This window comes from Necator americanus, chromosome III (assembly GCF_031761385.1).
Source record: "Necator americanus strain Aroian chromosome III, whole genome shotgun sequence".
Classification (NCBI taxonomy): Eukaryota; Metazoa; Nematoda; class Chromadorea; order Rhabditida; family Ancylostomatidae; genus Necator; species Necator americanus.
The window spans coordinates 31,772,088-31,793,019 of record NC_087373.1 but is presented as its reverse complement, the minus strand read 5'-3'; the positions used below and the strand labels follow the sequence as shown (position 1 = coordinate 31,793,019).

The 20,932-nt window shown below is 41.4% G+C and overlaps 1 protein-coding gene across 1 annotated transcript; it reads right to left on the bottom strand.

Annotated features, from left to right (window-relative positions):
- Positions 1-13,641: 13,641 nt before the first annotated feature.
- RB195_011628 (uncharacterized protein) lies at positions 13,642-20,803 on the bottom strand (the record flags this gene model as incomplete). Its single annotated transcript, XM_064193133.1, has 6 exons — positions 13,642-13,805; positions 13,902-13,986; positions 16,245-16,433; positions 17,231-17,422; positions 17,486-17,590; positions 20,762-20,803. 6 exons carry the CDS (start codon positions 20,801-20,803, stop codon positions 13,642-13,644), a joined length of 777 nt encoding a protein of 258 aa, XP_064050716.1.
- Between the last annotated feature and the right edge of the window lie 129 nt (positions 20,804-20,932).

The window sequence follows — 20,932 nt, the reverse complement described above, 5'->3', positions numbered from 1 at the left end:
TTTCGTAGCGAGAGCTCGTACAGAACCCATCCAACCGTTACTAATCTGTATCCGGACTTGGGATCTCGCTTGAATTGCCTACCAACAATCAGTGACCCGAGTGCCTCAGGTCGAGAATGGCCGGCAGTTCGGCGTAACGAAACAGAGAGCTGTTAGATTCGACGCACACCCTAGATATTTGACTTATTTTAGTTGGGATATGGCAGTGTCTTGGACAACAGCACTTTTTTGCAATACATGGAGGCTGATGTAGCGCAGTCGGTAAGACGTTCCGCCCGGCCGCGTCGGCGTAACGAAACAGAGAGCTGTAATTCGACCATTACTTATTTTAGTGGGATAGCAGTGTCTGACAACAGTTATATGAGGCTGATGTAGCGCAGTCGGTAAGACGTTCCGCTGTCTGCACAATCGATTGGAGGTTCGAATCCGCCTAGTGCTCACCTTGCTTCATCCCTCCAGGGTCCACAAAAAGGTACCAGACGTAACGGGGAGGATAAAAACACTGACTTGACATATCGGATAGCCCTCGCAGGTCATTGTGTAGGCCAGTTACACGTTCGTAATTAAAAGGATAAAAGGATATAGGCTTCAATCCACGGATGCCAACGCGTTCAATTCGACCGTGAGGTTTAACACGTGTTGGCCAACAATGACTCGGGGGTTAGCAGATGTGCAAGTCAGTGTTTTATTCCCCAGACAATCGGTACCAATTCATCGACCCGGAAGGAGAAAGGCTACACAGGGCGATCGAACCCACCGTGTGGCTACAACGGACCTCTAACCAACTGCGCCACACCCACCCCACACGTTCGTAATTATTCGAAATAATTACGATTCTGAATTGAAGTGAACGTGATGGCACATCCCAAGCGAATTGATCAACGCCAGGCACTTTATTCTCTATCCTTATAGGTCAAATACCTATATGGAGTGGAATCTTCCGCAACAACTACCCTTTTCGTCATGTTGAGCTACCAGACATTGTCAAGTCCGGGGTCAATGAACAGTTCACGCGAGACATCAAAATATAGGGAAGTTAAAGGCATCACTCCACGAATCTGAGGTGGTACGGATTTCAGGTGGAGTATTCGGATACGGGATAGTAGATCATGGAGAGAGGGATGATTCCGTCCATTTCTTCTTAATTGCCGTAAAAACAACCTGGAAGATGCGGTGCCGCACAAGGCTGGCGCGCTCCAGTCGAATTCCTTGTAGGAAATAGTGCGCCAGAACGCCCGAGGCCGTATCGTCCGGGCCGTTTTTTACGGCAATTAGGAAGAAATGGACGGAATCACCCCCTCCATAATCTACTATCCCGTATACGAATACTCCACCTGAAATTCGTACCACTTCAGATTCGTGGAGCGATGCGTTTAAGGACTCCGTAAGGGATCTTGTTACCTTACTCGTCATGCACATGGATTAATAGTAAGACAATGTTCAGAGTTTTTGATGATGGCATGGCCATAAATTGAAGATGGGTTAAGAAAATAGTTTACACACCAACTTTGACTTGCAAAAGGTGACAACTCCGGGCAAAGACTGAACAACTATACAAAAAAAGGGAAAAACGATTAATGAAGATTGCTAAACAGTATCTTAACAGAATCACTAGCCCCAAACTTTTGCTGTTAGTGTAGCTTACTATGGTCTTCGGCTTCAAGGTGCCTGAAAAATGTAATACTTCCCGTTGCGTGCTTCATGAACTTACACTTCTATTTTCGTGCTTTTCTATTTAAACCAAAATTGCACGGACAGGATCAGCGCCTATTTTCGTGGAGTGAGATGAAAATTTTAGATGTAATCTTTGATTTTGCCATAGCTCATCTTCTTGGCGGTCTGAATTTTAAATGCTTCACTTGCTTTGTTGAGGAGACTTATATTATCTGGGATGATCAGATTGTTCTTGTCTTCCCTCACGTAATGCTCTTTAATTCTAACTAATTAAAGGCATCACTCCACGAATCTGAGGTGGTACGGATTTCAGGTGGAGTATTCGTATACGGGATAGTAGATTATGGAAAGGGGGTGATTCCGTCCATTTCTTCCTGATTGCCGTAAAAAACGGCCCGGAAGATACGGCTTCAGGAGTTTTGGCGCACTATTTTCTACAAGGAGTTCGACTGGAGCGCGCCAGCCTTGTGCGGCGCCGCATCTTCCGGGCCGTTTTTTTTTTACGACAATTAGGAAGAAATGGACGGAATCACCCACTCTCCACAGTCTCCCATCCCGTATACGAATACTCCACCTGCACCACCTCAGTTCGTGGGGTGATGCCTTTAAAAAGAATAACAGACACATCCTCCCTCTCTCTTCTCCCTTCCTGCATCGGAGGAAAACTAAAAACATCTAGAATGAAAGTGTTTTCTTATATGGAGTAAGTAGGCTTCAGCAACTTCATGCGTGGTAGGCCTTATACAGATCTTTGTCCCAAGATTACGCACAACGTCGTACGTAGAGTTCCTTGATACGAGTGAGGAGGGAAAAGCGACCGTGAAAAGAGCAACTGAGAAGAGAATTTGGTCTAGCAAGGAACGAATGAAGTGAGTTGGATACGATGAGGTTACAATGTTAGTATACACCATGAACACAGGCTGGAACGAGCTCGATGCGGCAAAGTGCGACAGTAAAAATTGGTTGGTTGCCATAAATTACATATGGCGACAACAGATTCCATGTTGTACACTAGCTAGTCACAACTATAGTCTGAATAATTGTTGTCCGGATTTCGCATCACGATCAAAGATCACAGGAGCTGCCACCTATGCAGATTATCCATTCTGACTAACCGTAATCGATCAGTACTGTTACATTACTACAGCAGTTTTAATGTGGTGAACAATAAAATTAGCCTCACTTCCACACGGGAGAAAATAATTTTCAATTTATGAGCTCGTGTAGATAAACGTGAGGAGCAACATAAACAACGAAAACGAGAATAACTAAGACTAATTAAATAAGCTAATTAAATAAGAATAATAAAAACGAACGCGAGAATAACTCTACAATTTAAAAAAAAACCCAACCTAATCAACGAAAAAAATCTCATTTTTATGCAAAGAACTTCAAAGATCTTCGTGCCGAGACCTGGCGGCCTTACACTCAGGAAACTAGAAAATAGCAAGTTCTCAAAACATTATACATATTGCAAACGCAGCGATCCCTATCGGAGCTCGACGCAGACAATGCCATGAAAATGCTAACCTCTACATAGATGACACGAACTTATCGTACGAGCCCGAAACAGTGACTCGTAGGATTTTGGAGGGGGAACACAAAGGAAGAGTGATGCCTAACCGTGACCCTATCTAGATGGCTAGCGCTGTATCAAGCAAGATCTTTGCGGGTTTTGATTTACGGAGTCATATGCGGGTCGAATCCTAATTAGTAGTAGCGGAACGGTCCCATCAGGCGGAATTATGCTAACATCGCGGCAAAACGGCTAAAGAGGTAGACTCAACGAGTTCAGCTCCTTTGGTTCTTGTTTCTGGATGTAATATCTTGTGGGATAACGATTTGTTCTGCATGAGGCATTTCAGAGGATACTTTATAAATGCTTTGACTTTCCAGGCTCTGACGAACGCAACGACGCCGTAATGTTAGCCGCAATAAACGGCGTTAACAATCCTGGCTCCTGCTTCTCATTGATTATCAACAAGTCGCAGTCATTATACAGATAGCTGAAACTTTCTTCGGATGAAACCGGCAATGTGAGGACATGGAGTGTCTGGGAAAGTCGTGGAAGAGGGTGAGTAGCCTTTTATTACACAGGAAAGCCCACGAAAAAAACCAAAAGTAATAGGTAATAATAATAAAAAAACAATGGAACTAACACAGAACATGATAAAGCATGATAAAATAATAAATAATAAAATGAAATTACGAAAGAGAAAATGAGGTGTTTTTATTCAGTGAAACAGAAGCCTCAACAAGCGCTTGGGACGAACTTTCTGGATGAATCTGTAGTCCCACGCTAGACGAACAAACATGCCTATTGAATGTGTTCGCGATAGGACGCGATGCACCATCGATTGGGACAGGAGAAAGAGGCCACGGAGTGTGGGTTAAAGGCAGCATAGCACGAATCTGAGGTGGTGCGGATTTCAGGCGGAGTATCGGCATACGGGGTCGTAGATTATGGAGACAGGGGTACTTCCGCTCACCTCTCCCTACATCACTGCAAACAGCCACCCCCAGAATCCTGTTTTGTACGACGTCATCTATTGCAACGCTCTACCGCTTGCGCCGCCTCCGCCCTGCGATTCGTTGAAAATCAATTCGGACTGCCCCGATAGTAGTAAGGGACGCTACGCGTGCAAGGGTGGCGCGCTGCAATAGGAGCCATCGTACAAATAGCATTCAGGGGTCGGCTGCTTGCAGTGATTCAGGGAGAAATGAGTGGAACCACCCCGGTCCCCGTAATCTACGACCCCGTCAGCCAAATTTAAGTCTCTTCATGCTTGATATTGAAAACTTCTAGGCCCAACAAAGATATGCGCTTTTCTCGTGATTTAATTCCTACTTTGTATGCACATAATTTCGAATAAGAGCTTGGAAGAATGAGACATGGAATGAATCGTATTATGATTGCTGAGCAATATGTATCTCACTGCTAATCTATCTTATTTATTTAAAAAGATCTCTCTATGAGAATTGTACCGGATCACGAGCGGCCATCATTCATCTGTAAATCCTCCTCATAAGTAGGAGTCATAACCGTTTATTATTCCAAGTTAATCTGAATTAGGGCGTGATTTTGCTAACAACCAGTACGGATGAAATATATTACAGTCCAATCGAAACGGCATGATTTATGGCAGAATATGTGGCGGAGAGGGGGTACACGAGACTGATTGTTGCCTGCTCGAGGAGGCCCTGCTTATACTGAATGCAACCAGACATTTGAGGAGCCGCTCTGAGCACGTACGAGCTAGCAACTTGCTCAGTTACATGACGGAAGTTACTCGGGACGATCGTTAGGTACCTGAATAAGTGTCTGCAGAAGAGGCTATAGGTAGGCCAGAGCAGGAATATCCTAGACTAGTTGTGATCACTAAGCCACACTCATCCATCACCACGTCACTGAGTTCATCTGCCGTCTTTGTATTGCAATAATACAAAGACGGATAATAATAATTATGAAAACGCAATAAGGTGATAGAGTTGATTTTAGAAAGGTTTAAAGATTAAAAAGGCAACAACGTAGCCACGTAGAAAGTGCAAAAAACCTAGAAAGTGAAAATGTTAAAAATGAAGCGAAAACGTAGAAAATTTGTACAAGAATAAAACAACATCAGAAAACATGAATGAAGTTGAAAACGTTCCAGAACAAAAGTTAAAAAGTGTAGAAGGAGAACTTGGAATCTATGGAAGACGTAGATTTGTGACTGAAAAACTATATAGAATATACAGATATATTTATATTTGTACAGTGTTTGATCCACGTAAGCTACTGCAGTAGTTTGTAAAAATTTTCGACTTGTTTGTTTTACACAAATAAAACGCTATTATTTCCCATTTCTGGGATTTCGTGTGCAATCGTTTGATGTATCTCTATACGTAAACGATCGATACTCCGTACAGAAGCAATACCAGAGATATCGTGCTCCTGCGAGGCATGTTTCGCACCTCATTAGACAATGAGGCGGAACATGGACGATGTGATGGGCGGAAACAATTAACGATCGCTGCTGCCAGTCGTTCCCCCTAAGGATAGGTTGTCGCGGAGGGTGCGGGTGCGGACCCAACGATACGCAGCCAAGTTATCCTGGTATTACAAAATTGATATTGCTGTTATCCAGCAAGGACAACCTAAAAAAAAGTCAAATACGTAAAGGGAGTGTGGAGTCTTCGTAACCACTCTCCGCTTCATCACGCTGCAGGACATTGTCGACCTGAGGTACTCATATCAGTCGGTGTCCACAGGCAATTCACTTGAGGGATATGGAACAGAGACAAATAAATAGATTCCGTGCGAGCTCTTGCTGTAGATCGAGAGTTGTGCTGAAGGACGACACACCTTAGCGAAAATGCGAGCAACCGCGACAGACAATAAAACTAGCCTGTCGTTTAAGTCAAGTCAAGTTCTTTTGTAGATATCAGCATTTAGAGCGTGCGGTTTCAGTTTGTAGATGATTTCGAAGATAGGCTCATAGCGAAACTAGTGGTTTGACATGAAAATAAGTTCAGAGTAGAACAAGGATCTCAGCATGCAGTCGTCTACTGTAGGTACGTTGAAAATGCAATAAGCGCAACGAGGAAAAGACGAGTTTTTGACAGGGTCGGGTAGTGGTTTGCGAGATGCGCGCAACTATCGTTGAAGTGCGAAGTTTTGTCAAGAGCATAATTAAATATTGGGAGTAGTGAATGGGAAAAGAAACAAAGTTCTGTTATAAGTCGAGAACGCAGAATAAGCAGTGGAAGTAATTACTTGTATTTTTTGTAATCAGAAATTGAAGATTGGGGATATTTTTGGGTTACATTGTGCTGCAAATTCTCGAGTACTTAGGATTTTTTTCTGGCTTAGGAGGACATCAAAGTCTCAGATTTACGAAACACAGGCACCTACCATTGAAGGCAACGTGCCACAAAATGGACGGTGTTAGGATTTGTTCATGAGTAGAAAAGTGTAGGGGTATGGACAACAAGTTGGTGCATGATAGCGCACAATCCTCCCTCGTAAACCAGAAAAGCCGTGTGAAACAGCTCTGTGTGGTTTCATCTCTCTAACGACGGGATTTACTATCTGATAGAACACGGGGAACTCTGTCGTAGTCTAATTTCCTCGGTCTATCTAGTACAACTCAAATAAATGGCAGAACTTGCCACTCCTGTCACAATCGCAGGCGCGTTGCGGATTGAGCGTATTTTATCGGTTGTAATAAGCTGCATCGTAGGAGAAACGGGATCACAATCAAGACTTTGAAATACTCGTGGACTACGCCCTTACCCCTATGTATTCATAGAGGTATGCTGACATCGTCAATTTCGTGATAAGTTGCCTTCAAACAAAAGTATTTAGATTACCTAGATGGAGTGAAGAAAATTATTCATTTTTATTACTATGGACTTTCATTTCGCTACATAAGACAATGAAAGACTGTTCAGGCAGGTAAATAATCAAATTAGAGAGTATATAAGCAAAACGCAACTGCAGTACTGCACTCTTTTCCAACTATGTATTGCTCCGACTGATTTTTTTCCGCAGAGAAAGAAAGACAAAAAATCTTAGCTATTTTTTTTCTCGTTCAGTTTGTCTACAAGTCAAATGTAGCCCATAAATAGAGAAAGTAGAGTATAAATAGACGAATAAATGGATATATATTTGATTTTAAGGGAAAATAAACGGGTGATAGTGATGGCTCCTCCAAACGCCTAAAAGCGGTCACGATAGCGGTCTTCGAACGATAATCAGAGTAAGTCCCTCATAGATGACTCTGATTGCTACCAGTTACAGGGTGCGGCGCAGGAACCAAACGTTTTTGAAATAATGATGAAATCGTGAGTTTTTGCCTCAAACAGGATTTATTGACAAACGCAGGTAAGAACATAGCATTTCGTAATAATCATGGACGAAAATCATGAATCAATGGGAAATAAATCATGGATGGAAAAACTCATGTATTTTGGAGTATTGCATACCTTACACTTCCAACATTCTTTGGAATACGCAAAGTGCGTTGAATGCCGTGCCGTTTTTTTTTCTTTAAACCATTCACCTTCCTGTTCGAAGATTCTTAACCCAGCGTACCCCACGTCACGTGTAAGAACAGAGTCATTTTGATTAACCTTCAGCACTTATGACGCATATTTACGTTATGAAGAAGGTTTCTTGCACAGAGACACAAAGGTCTAGTATTCGATTTCCGACGGAATTCACCCTGAATCGCCTTTACCGACTCACCACTACTAACAAAACAATCATAGACGAATACGTGCTGTTCTACTATTTGCGGTTTTATGATAGCAAAGGAAGGTGAGATGAAACGCTATAAGATGGGGAATAAATAATAACACATCCGCACGCTCCTCCATTTCTAATGCCCGAGTAATAGCCATTTCAAAAATACTGGGTTCCCGCGCCGTACGCTGCACGTAACAATGACAGTTGTAGAGTCAAAACGACATGAAACACAGTGCAATTACGTGAGCGGCTGCGCTCAAAGCGGTGTGGAGGGGCGTAGCGGTTAGTATCGAATGAGGACCTCTACTGCCCCCTTTCATTGCTGCAGTTCGCGATGGTCCCTCCTCTTCGCCGCTTCGAGCGCATCCGCTTGCGCAACTGCACGGTGCTTCATGTCGTTCTGACCTAAAAATGGAAGAAGCTATTCAAATATTGCGAGAAGGTCACGCCGTTTGGCACCAACTCTTCCCCTCCCCCGCAAAGACCGATCCAAATACCACATTTATCCAAGGGAACATGAAATCTTTAACAAGGTTTCTTGCAACACTTGCTAACAACTAGTCTCCGTTTCATCCCGATGAACCTCCGATACATGATTACACATAGCGTCGATGGGCACTTCAAGCGAGATGTCAAGGACGACGAATGGTTGAATTCGTTGCCAGTTCATGATGTAGATAGAGAAGATTAAACAGAAGTATTTATAATCAAGGAAAACACACCTAGGCCAACAAAGATGCGGGTAGTTGTGTCAGGTAACTAAAGTTACCAGCCTTCCTTTCAAAGGCAACGTGTTACGAAATTTTGTTGAAATGTGGAGACTTGATGAAAAACGTGGAACTCGACGTGTAGATGTAATCGTTCTGTCAATTTCGTGTTATGCCGCCTTTAAGTCAGGTTAGTCACATATAGGTGTTATGATTTATTTGGGCGCTGGTGCAGCATCGTTAATGTGAGGCGCAGCAATAGGTATAACCAGTATAATTCTCATATGAGCCCTACCCCCGGCGTTCATAAACTGCAATTCTGAGTTGAATTCGAATGTGTGGACGCATCTCAAAAGGAACAATCTGTCATCGACCCCGATGCTAGATAAGGGGCGTGGTATAAAGTATCGTTCGCTGTTATGGTTATTTACGTGGCATAACGACTTGTTCCGTCCAAGAGTGCGGCAGACAACACTCTGCCCACTAATTACTTCGCTCACACTAACTGCACATTCTCTGCCTACTGTACAATAAATATATCCCACTGAAACACCGTTTTGGTCAGTTCAATTAGGGTGATAAAATCCCTAAGTCTCTAGTCACCCACTTATATACAATCCATGTCAAACATTTTCTCCTTCTATGGTGATGCTCATAAATAATACTCACTTGTACCAGGTCCACCAACTTCCGCATTCCAACTGATATGATTGAAATAAGCAGTAGAAGCCGCCGGATTACCCCCGTTCTAATAGCCTAATAAGTTCATCATCGAGGAAACGGGATCACACAATCCAATTTCACTCGTCTATTTCTGGATTAGTAGGAGAATTCGAGCGTGATCACGCTCGTGCTCGTGAACTGCTTTCCTACGCCAATCTGTTGGTGGAAAGATCTCAAATTGTCAATTTTCTCATACGCTTCCTTTGAAGGCAGTATATCACAAAAAGATAGCGATGCTGGGACCTCTCCACGAAAAGATATGGTTTGGGGTGTAGAATCACAAGTATTAGCGCAGTAACGCCCAATTTTCTCTAATTGCACTTGGAAACCGCATGGAAAATGGGCTTGGTGATCGTAATTCCCTACAAAGCACCTAATAACGTAGCACATCTGCGCCTTCTTCTTCTTCGCCTTCCCAATGCCTAGGTTTTGAGAAGAGACGACTTATAGAGTGATGAAAGCAACATGAACACTAAGAAAAAATTTAAAAAGCTAATAATTAGCAATTATGCTAAGGATGAAATAAGGATGAAGTTTCTGGCGTTAATCAATCCGCTTGGGATCCGCCACCGCGTTCACTCCAATTCAGAATCGTTTGAGGTGTACGAGCGTGTAACTGGCCTATACAATGGGTCGAGGGGGCTACCCGATGCGTCAAGTCAGTGTTTTTATCCTCCCAGACAAGTCAGGTACCCTGGAAGGATGAAGGCTCGGTGAGCACTAGGGCGGGTTCGAACTTCTGATCGATCGTGCAGGTAGCGATCGTGCATGCTAAGATTATCATGCTATATAATAACGCGCTTAGTCCGTGTGTGTGTGTGTGTTCCAATGTATGACCCTGTAGGTGAGTGCTGGGTGTGTGTGTGTGTGTGGGCGGGTTTGTGATCGATCGTGCAGGTGATCGTGCATCTATGATTGCCATGCTGTATGATAAGCGCTTAGTGTGTGTGTGTGTGTGTGTGTGTGTGTGTGTGTGGGTGTGTGTGTGTGTGTGTGTGTGTGTGTGTGTGTGTGTGTGTGTGTGTGTGTGTGTGTGTGTGTGTGTGTGTGTGTGTGTGTGTGTGTGTGTGTGTGTGTGTGTGTGTGTGTGTGTGTGTGTGTGTGTGTCTGTCTGTCTGTCTGTGTCTCTGTGTGTCACGAAAACAGTCCACAATGATGCAAAAATCTGCACCGGTGAGGTGCCGAACCATCGCCATGCACCTGATAGGAGAGCACTCAACTTTTTCACCATTGTCCAAAGCTATATAATCATGTATGTTGGCTTTGATAAGGAAAATTAGTTTCCCTCATATGTTAGTGAGGATAAATAAACTTTTATGTGAATGTATACTTCCAAATTTGCAAACTATCATGCTATATAATAACGAGCTCATTTTCTCACGTGTGTGTGTGTCTCAGACAAGAAATTCCAAAAAGAAAGGGGGACGGATACCAAGGCGTCGGTTTGGGGCGCTGGAGCCTCAACGCGTTGGGTAAGACGGGTCCTACGGCGACGAATTCGTGCTTCGGAGCCAGATAGCTGTAAAATGGGGCGGGACGGGTCCCAGGGGGGAGGGAGAAATGGTGCACCGGTGCCAGGAAGCTATAGAGTGGAGACAGACGGGTTCCGCTGCGTCGGATTGGTGCGCGAGAGCCCAACGGTGGTAGAATGGGTTTCTGTGGTCCCTTCGCATATCTATTTCCCAGTATGTCTCCTGATGCTGCTAACATCCTTTCTTCAAAAGGAGGAAACGCACGTGCGAATACAGTACGTAGTAGCCAGCAGTTCACGCGATCTGACGTAGAACGTTATTTTTTATCAATAAGATAATGATATTCACTTCAGTTCATGTTAGCACGTCATTCTTTGCTAATAGTTGAGAACGGAGGAAACTCATACTTCGAATAATGTTTCCAAATTGTGGAGGTTTGAGAGAAAATTAGATGTAAAATCAAGTTTGATTGTTCTCCAAATATAGAACTGATGCGTCTAAGGAAAAACCATAAAATCTTCTATCTATGCTTAAATTTACGGGCAAAAAAAATTGAAGAAAGCGTTGATAGAAGGAAAACAACTATAATTTTACAAAAAAAAATGTCGCTACTATTATTTCTTATTGACCGGTGAAGACGAGCGAAGCGAACACCAAAAAAAAGCCTGAAGTCCGGCTTTAGCAAGACGTTCAGGTTGGTTATGAATAAGTCCCATCAAAGAGAGTCCAAAAAGAATGTATGTGAGAAGAAAACATCGACTCTTCGTTTTGACGCTTATCAGATTGAAGAAAAAAGGGAAGTGAAGCAGAATCAACATATCAAATTCTCCGACGCACCATAAATTCAGATGTTAAAGATCGTGAACCTTCTAGGATATGCTGATTGTTCAAATCCTGAGTGTTATATGATGGAGAAAGAGCAGTTTCCATGGAAAGTACGGTTTTATGAGAGAAGACGGATAAAACGGTTTGCCTCAGTTGATATATGAGCACTGGCCTCGATAGAACACCTCTGCAAAATCGATTGCTGCACAGACGATGAATCAATATGATTTACGTGGACTGGGAATTGTTATTAGAAACAATGTTAGCCCAGTTTTGAATGGATAATTCCAAAATAAACACTATTTTTCACCTCCGCTTAATGAAGAAAATACTGTTGAGGAATTTCATCTACTGATTCCTATGAAAATCTATTCATCTACTGATTCCTGCAATAAGGTTATTCGTCAAGTTTGAGGACGATATACAGTGAATGTATGCATATATGTATTTAATAATTTAGGACTACGTTGTAATGGAAGTTTAGAATCAATATGGTGTCCAACTAACTTCGAGATTTCAAAAAAAAAAAAACAACAAAAGATCCCAAAAAATTTCAAGATTTCAAGAAAGAAAGAAAGATCTGCTGTTGAAAATTCTTAAATTCATGCAACAAATCTTCATCAGAAATCCATTTGCTATGATTCAACCTGCACCGAAAGGCACCAATTTTTCCCGTAAAATCCTATTAAATCCGTGTTTTACAGGCATATCTTCATAACCTTATTTATTTATTTATTTATTCACTTATTTATTTATTTGTTTATTCAACTTACAATACTAAGTTACATACCGAACTGCTAAGTCAAGGAGGCCGTCAGATTTAAACGAACCTTTTTTGCTAGAATTTTACCGTTTTCCAGCAGAAATAGTGGTTTATTTAAAGGTATCACCCCAGGAATCTGCCGTGGTGCGGGTCTCAAGTAGGTTATGCCTAGCGGGGTCGTAGAATATGGGGAGGAGGGTGATTCTGTCCATTTCTTCCTAACATTTCTCCTTTCTTTTTGTAGAAAAAAAGGCCGGGAAGATGCGGCTTCGAGCATTCCCGGCGCTATTTTTTTGCAAAGAGTTCGATTGGAGCGCGCCAGCCTTGTGCACGCGCCGCATTTTCTTCCTGGCCATTTTTTACGGCAATTAGGAAAAAATATACGGCATCACCCTCTTCTCCACGATCTTCGACCCCGTATAGACATAACCCACCTAAAACCCGCACCACCCCAGATTCGTGGGTGATGCCTTTAAAGAATTTGTCAGTGGTATTCTCGGAAAATTCTAGAACTCCTTACCTCGCTCTCTTATTTTTCCCATACAACCACTAAAATTCTCTGTGTAAACGCTAGAATTTTTCGGATGATCTTCAAAAGTTTACAGATAATTCTTTGTAATTTGGTTCAACACAAATTTGTTCCGCTGTGCTTTTGGCCCACATCAACCGAGATTTAGATAACTTGCCGGAAATCAATTGACCTGAGCGCCGAAGAGGAGTGGGACGGGGAACTGCTCCCAAATGAGTATTAGACTGTTTGTGGTTGAAAAGTTCACCGCCGTAGACGAGTTTATTGTGTGTTCACATATTTTATATTTTCTAATCATCATGAACTTCTTTTATATTTTACAAACGGTCCAAAAATACAGGAATTTTTTTGCAAATCAAGCAAACTCTCAATTTTTTGCTGAAACAGAGGAATTAAACTCCTCGAATTCTGCATATAATTTTGGGATATCGCCGGAATATTAAGACAATTACTCGCATTTTTAAAGTAAAATCAACTACATTCGTTCATAAACTTCGCTCATAGTCTTACCCAAACAAAGCTTCTTACAACTATTTTTAAAATGCACATGTCTTTTTATCACTTGCAAACACAAAGAGCTTTCACTTATTTTGTTCATAAAACAAAAAAAAAAGAATTTTATTTAAAAACACCCAATAATGTCAGAAACCTCTTTGAGGACTTCTTTGAAGTGAAGAAGTAAACATTGATGTATACAAGTTTTTCAGGTAGATCAAAGATCAGAGAGTTTTCTTTTCGAGAGCCGATTGCTCATCGTCCACCTCTTCATCCGAGTATTCGCTGCTGCTTGTAGCCTCGGATTCTTCAGCTCCGGGGAGATTTTTATCGATAGCTTGGAGGAGATGATTCGAGAGACTGGTGTAACGTTGAGAGATCTCGGATTCTGAATTTAGTCAAAATTCTAAGAAAAGTGGAATTAGAACTTTGAAAAACAAATTAGTTTTTGAAAAGAGGGAAGTGAAGGAAATGAAGAACATACCTGGTTCATCGGTGTCAAACAATGCAACACTCATAATTTGCTTTGATCCAAGAATTTTCATTCGTTTCAGGACGGTTCGAGATGCCTTCAAACAAGAAACCATAGAAAATGTGAGCAGAAATTCTGAGAAAGTGCTAATAATGTTTGAAGAGATGAGATCTCAAGTTTTTGTGATTTTTATGTGTTGAATGCGGTTTTTAGACCCGCGATAGATACGACCTATGCGGGGATCCTCAGACAGCCGCTGATCAACGAAGCAGAGGCTGTGATGTTCAAACATTTCAACGCTTGGAATGAAACGGTGTGATTCAAGCTACGTTACTGAGCCGATTAAATAAACTGGTGGGACTTGATTCGCTTAGCATGGTTAAAGTGGTGAAATGGGGCGGATGTAGCATCTAAGCTGTTCGAAATACTGAATATTCGGAAGGAAATGCTCGTCAGTCTCATATACATATATAGGGTGGTCCACATGAAAAGTGACGGGCTATAGTAAGTCCAGAGATGCGGTGATCCCTTGAACCAAAGAAGAAGGTAAGGACACTGACGGGACCTTCCTGTGAAAGTGGGCGCCACCTCATGGCGCAAAGAAGAGACCGGGATGGTGTGGGACCAATCTTCCGGATTTCTGGATGAAGGTGTTTGGCCGTCAAACTCGCCCGATCTGAATCTTTTGCATTTTGCTGTATGGTCGATTCCATAGCATAAACCTGCTCTTTTAAGTACAATTCACTGGATTCGCTGAAAGGAAGGATTTGCCCTGGATGATGGATGCATGGAGGATGGGAAATGATCGAACGTATCCTCAAAAATTTGCGGACGAGATTGAATGCTTGTATTGAAGTTAAAGGCGGCCGTTCTGTATGTGATGTGAGAAGTTACGTAGAATTTCCTGACTGTTGAATAGAAAAAAAAACTTCTTATTTGCATTAATTGGAGCAAAGTTAGAGGTAGTTTTTTGCGTCACACTTCATGTGTACCATGCTGTAGAATGGGTATCTGATACCTTCCAGAAGAGTCGACGAAAGCAATTTCTGAACCTAAGATTGAAGGTTGAAATGCATTCGTAACATAGAAAATCCCTAATTTATAATGTAATGGGTGTATGCAAATGATATAATGATAATAATCATGATCAAGCCACATAATAACAGTGTCCCAAGTGTGTCTGCGTGTGTGTGTGTCAGTCATGAAATTCCAAAAAGAGAGAGTTCCCACGGCATCGGATTGCTGCGCTGACCCCAGAAAGCTATAGGAATGGGTGAGAATTTATGCGCAGCGGTGTCATAGTACTCGCGCAATAACTCCGAGTGAATTTGTTAATCAATAAATGAGACCTTGTAAACCGTTTAATGACCCCGAAAATTCCATGGACGCGTTTAGAAAGAAAATCATGAAATCTTCCGCATAAGTTTATTTAAAAAAAAAACGAAGAAAGTGTTGTTAGAAAACCAAGATTCTAATTTCGCAGAAAATGCCACCACTATTGATTTCTATTGGTATTTAAAGGCGAAGCGAACACCACAAAAAGTCTGTGGTGGCCTTAGCCCCGGACGTTCAGACTGGTGATAATAATATAGCGCACAATCTAAGTCTTCGGTGGTGGAGGGACGTTTTTGATGACCTTATAGAAGACCACCAATGCCCCAGCAAGTATCACTTCTGCAAGAAGGTTTCTTCGTCTTGTGACTTCAGCAGTTCGATACAATGCAGTTCCGAACGAATGTGGCGCAGACGGTAAGAGGTTCTGCTGCCTCTGTACGATCGATCGATGGCTCAAAATCGCTTTACTGCAAACTAACCCTTTCACACCTCTAACGTCAATAAATTAGAACCAGACTTGTCTGAGAGGACAAAAACAATGACTTGATACATTCGCAAGTTATTGTAAGGTTGCACTTACGTTCATAAAGTTCAAACGATCCTGAATAGAAGCGAACGCGGTGGCGCATTCCAAACGGATAGATTAGCGCCGGGCACTATCTTTTTAACCTCCGTAAAATTTCTCTCAAGCTTCGAGACGATTTTTGAGTGAGAAATAATCGTCTTGCATTCTAATTTCCAAGTGGCACAGTAGTCACGGCAATTCTTCGCCAGAAAACGAAAAAAACGCGGATCCGTGTTTTTTTTTCGTTTCCTGGCGACCAATTATCGTTAACAATTATCAATTACTGTACGTATCTACCAGTAACTGAAAGGAGAGTAATATCCAGATTTTTGTTAGTTTTATTCGACACTATTTAAGCTTTGGTTAATGTTTTTTTTTCAGCAAGAGAAGGAAAAAAAAACACCAGAACAATTCTCAATAAATCTTTCTGACACAAGAATTTGCTGAAGGCTCACCTTATTAAAATTCATATCTCCGTCTGTGCTGGGACCGAATCCGACGATGACAAACTTTACTGCTTCAAAATTCGCCTTTTTCTTTAGTTTAGCATCCGCTGCTACATCTTCCAGCCATTCCAAAAACCATTCACATGATGGTGGTCCTGAGCCGGCTTTTATAGTTTCGACAACAAATATGCAGAAACCCTAAAGAGTACATAACAATTAGGGGTTCATATCAATTTTCAGGGAGAAAACTTGGTTAAGCGGACTAAATTAATTTCAGCTCGGTTCAAATTTTAGTTTTTCCCAACGATTCGAAAAAAAAGAAACGAATTAGAGCGGTTAACCTCAAATATTCCCTCAATTTACTCGCCATCGATGCCTGACTAAAAGTTTTCACATGGAGTACCTTTCAAGGATCCACAATTTCGAATATATTTTTTCCTAGATTAAAACATTCGAGCATTCTACAAAATCTTCAACATCTCAGTAAGTGCACATCCTAAACACTTTAAAATATTTACACGCATCCGTACCAGTGAGCCCTCACTCACCAGAAATTTCGCAGAAATAGTTAGGAGCATTTCTTCAAAAAAAAATTTCTCCCACATGGTTCACAAATCTACTGGTAATAGTGAGCAGATAAATCTTTTAAATGATGGTTAAGAAAGATCGAAGTGGAAAAATGTCTGAGACCTCCTCGACCTATCAACGCAATCTACAAGTTTGCATTTTTTTCAACTTGGACCATTTAAACCTTCCAAGATAAAATACAGATTTGATCCGGGTTTTTCTCGGAGTTCCAAGGAAACTGATTTCACATGAACTGATCCTCAAAATATTTAAAATAATTATGACATCGAATAACTGGATTTACAGTTCATCTAAAGCTCGCTTAGAAAGTTCGTTTCAATTTAGCTCACATCAGCTGGAATTCAAAGTTTCAACTTTCAAACGAACAAATAAATAAAGTAAGAAAAGTAGAAACATAGCACACATACCTTAAATGCGGCAAATTCCTTAGTGTTCAATTTCTCAACATCCCATAATTTAGGGGAATTAACTAGTTCCGCTTTTAATATAGACTCTAAATGTATGACAAATCTCCGTGCAGGACTATCTTCAGTACATAGCGAGACGATGACGACTTCTGAACGAGCCGCTTCATCGGCTAATCGCTCCTTTTCCTTCTTCTAGAATAGTTGGCATGTACCCTCCAGAAATCTTCATGGTTATGACAATTAATCCTAGCTTACCATAGCGTATCTCATATAGATATTATGCAATTTATGGTAGATCACATATACAAGGCCTGGTAATAAAACACCCAAGCTAGCCGTAAAATATAGGAGGATCTCATCCTGAAACGAATAACTGATCGCTTGTACATAAATCAGAACAATGCAAAAAAAGGAAAAATAACTTCACTATTCTTCGGCTGCACTTTTAACAAAACTAAATTCTGATTGCTTTTTGCAATCGGCAGCTTACTTGTTTCCGATTTTTGTCTTCAAAAATTAATTCTGATCGCTCCCCAGGATTTCTGGGAGTTTCCGACGGATCGATTCATCAAAAATGGATTTTAGCACAGAACACAGTGTGGTATGTAGGAAAAAGAAAATGAATTTGAAAAACTTGCTTCTCACATTTTCTAGCAACTCCTCATACCACTTCTTTGGTGGTTTTGGCTTCATTTCAGGTCGAACAGGTGGATGAAAGGACATAGTTAATGGATTTTGCTCTGCAAAATGTGTTGTTTTATCTACACAAACTAAATATGAAATTTCTTTACGGAAATGAGTCAAACACGGCGTTCACAAAAATAACAAAACACAGTATATACAAAAATCTGCAATAATGTATGTACTTAATCCAAGAACTGAGGCTTTTAACACTTTTCACTAAGATTGACATCCGCCGCAATTGTCAGAGCCCGGAAACATGCGCTCTAACGAGGCCGATACACTGCCAACAAGTTGGAAAGCTACGCCCATCTGTAACAACCTTCTGAGAGATCCAGAAACTACTGGATCATACGTAGTTCACAGGTAACAAAATGCTAGTTAAAAGCAGCGTACCACGAATCTGGGGTGGTACGGATTTCAGGCGGTGATTCCGTTCATTTCTTCCTAATTGCCGTCAAAACGGCCCGGAAGATGTGGCGCGTGCACAAGGCTGGCGCGCTCCAATCGAACTCCTTGTAGGAAATAGTGCACCAGAACGCCCGAAGCCGTATCGTTCGGGTCGTCTTTTACGGCAATTAGGAAGAATTGAACAGGACCACCCTTCTCTACGATCCCATATAAAGGAATAATCCACCTGAAATCCGTACCACCTCATATTCGTTGGGTGATGCCTTTAAGTAATCCAGTCCGGAAAACGATTTCACTGTGGATCCAAAGAGTAAGAGCAACAAGATCTGCACTAAAGAGTAAATCGCTCGAACTTCTCAAAAATGTGAGAACACCCGGAATGCATAGATGTTTTCAGGTTTTACGTCCCCATGAGAGAGGCACTGCGCTCACTGGTTTAGAGGCACCGTATCACAAAACTGACGATGATGGGGTATCTGTGGGGAAATATAGAGTTCGAAGTGAAGAATACGAGTATGAGCGTGACTCTGCTCAATTACCCTTAATCGTTCTGAAAAAAAAGGAGTTTGTTCCTCGAGGGTACACGTAAAAAAAAAAACGTCAATCTTGTGTACGTGCCGCATCGATGAGCGGTCGAAAATCAATGAGGTCTCATCAGTAACCTATCAAAGTAAAAACAATGAGTGTGCTACTGAGGAAGCCGCACTTCTACAAGAGGAGAGGAGAAAGGCGAGGGGCGTTCTAACATATCTCGTAGGAACAAACGCCGTTTCCCACGCCATTTGTTTTTAGTAGAATAGGGGAAATTGAGCGATACCACGTCCATACTCGTAATTCAGATGCTGAACTTTGGATTTGTCCGCAGAGCCCAACATCGTCAGTTCCGCAATTCTGCTGCAATTCAGTGAGAAATCACTTTTGTTAGAAGTTCGATGCCAATACGCCTATATGAAATTGCTTGAAGATTTAAACGCTTCAAAAGGATCACTTTTACCTCGACATTTTAAAACCAAACATCTCAGCTTTAAAGGAGAAGCTCAAGCGGATGCAATTATCTCTTATTGCACCACTGTTACATTGTATTCGGCAGATTCTCTTGATTGCGTAATGTGGTCAATTATGCATGAAACGACTGCATTCTTCGATCGCATGCATAACAATGCATTTAACATTTTTAATTCATCTATTTCATTTGGCTAAACGTGTGCGAAAAGAAGTAAGAGCAGAGGATGTTACTATGCTAAAAAAAACCCATCACTTGCCCTATTGTTAAGTAAATTTCCAAGGGGAAAAAAAAGAATAGAAGCGAACATATAGAGACTTTCTGTCATATTTTCATGGAAGGAAATAGAAAACAAGTTAAAAATTAAGGCTGAATGTTCCTCATACCAATGAGCTGAAGAGAACAATTTTAATCGCCCAATGACAGAGAAAAAGAAGAAAGAAAATAGAAAAGAATCAAAAACTTTCAAATAACAGACAGCTGGAAGAAGGAAAGGAAGTGATTTCCTCCGAGAAGAAAGAGAAGAATATTACTATATGAATGGATGGACTATGGATGAATCACGAAATAAAAATGAATGAGAAAACCTCACTGAAAGTTAAACCTACGTAGTGAGCACAACATCAATCCCGTTACAGAAAATGCATACTCTTGACCATTGTTTGGCGAAACTACGGAATGGGAGGAAGTTTCCTACTTCAGATAAGAAAGATGAGGAACGAGTAACTTCCTCATCTGATAGATAACAGGATAGTGAAAAATGGATCGATACCGATGTGTTCGTCTGATAAGAGCAGCTCATCATTTGTTGCTAAGAGTAGCACGGATAAGACTCAATCCCTCTGCGAAAGAAAAACAAGATTGGATAACTAATCCATTAGCAGACGTTAGATTATCGAGGTCCGATTAGTCTCAATAATTGCTGAGAAAAACTAATTTGAAACGTAAGTGAGCGCCTACGAGAACATGACCTGTTTGTTCGGCTACTATCGAAAAAACCCAACTTCTTAGAAACTTGTGTTATCACCACACAACAACGAATACAGTGAATAACATGCTTTATTTTACAATCCACCACAAACATACGATCAAACAACCAGCCACAAGTACAATATCATGCGTACATAAGGGGAACACACATGCAACAGCATCAATAAATAATGAAAGAACGTTCCATCATAGCCGGGATCTTGAACCCAGATTCGAATTCTTAATACAACTCTTGCAGCACATTTTTTATACAATATTCTGTTCGACTAACAAGAAAAGACTACAAACAATTCTACCCGAGGAATAAAGAAGAATCTGGAGGAAAAGAGCAAACGGGAAAGATGTGGGTCACGCACAAATGGACAAGCCTAAAGTAATGATGTGTTGGTCAGAACCACGATCGAGCTACGTTTGACGTATTTTGTTAAAGAGTCCTCAGGACATACCTTATCCGGATCACCAGCGGATATAAGCCCACATTCCTGCATCTAAGAAGACTACAGTATCCGACAGAACATCCTATTAAGTGATACGATACAAATAAATAACAAATCAGTGCCTATACTGCCGAAGCAGGTGGACATGGTTAGATTTCAGCCGACATTAGAAATCTTCAA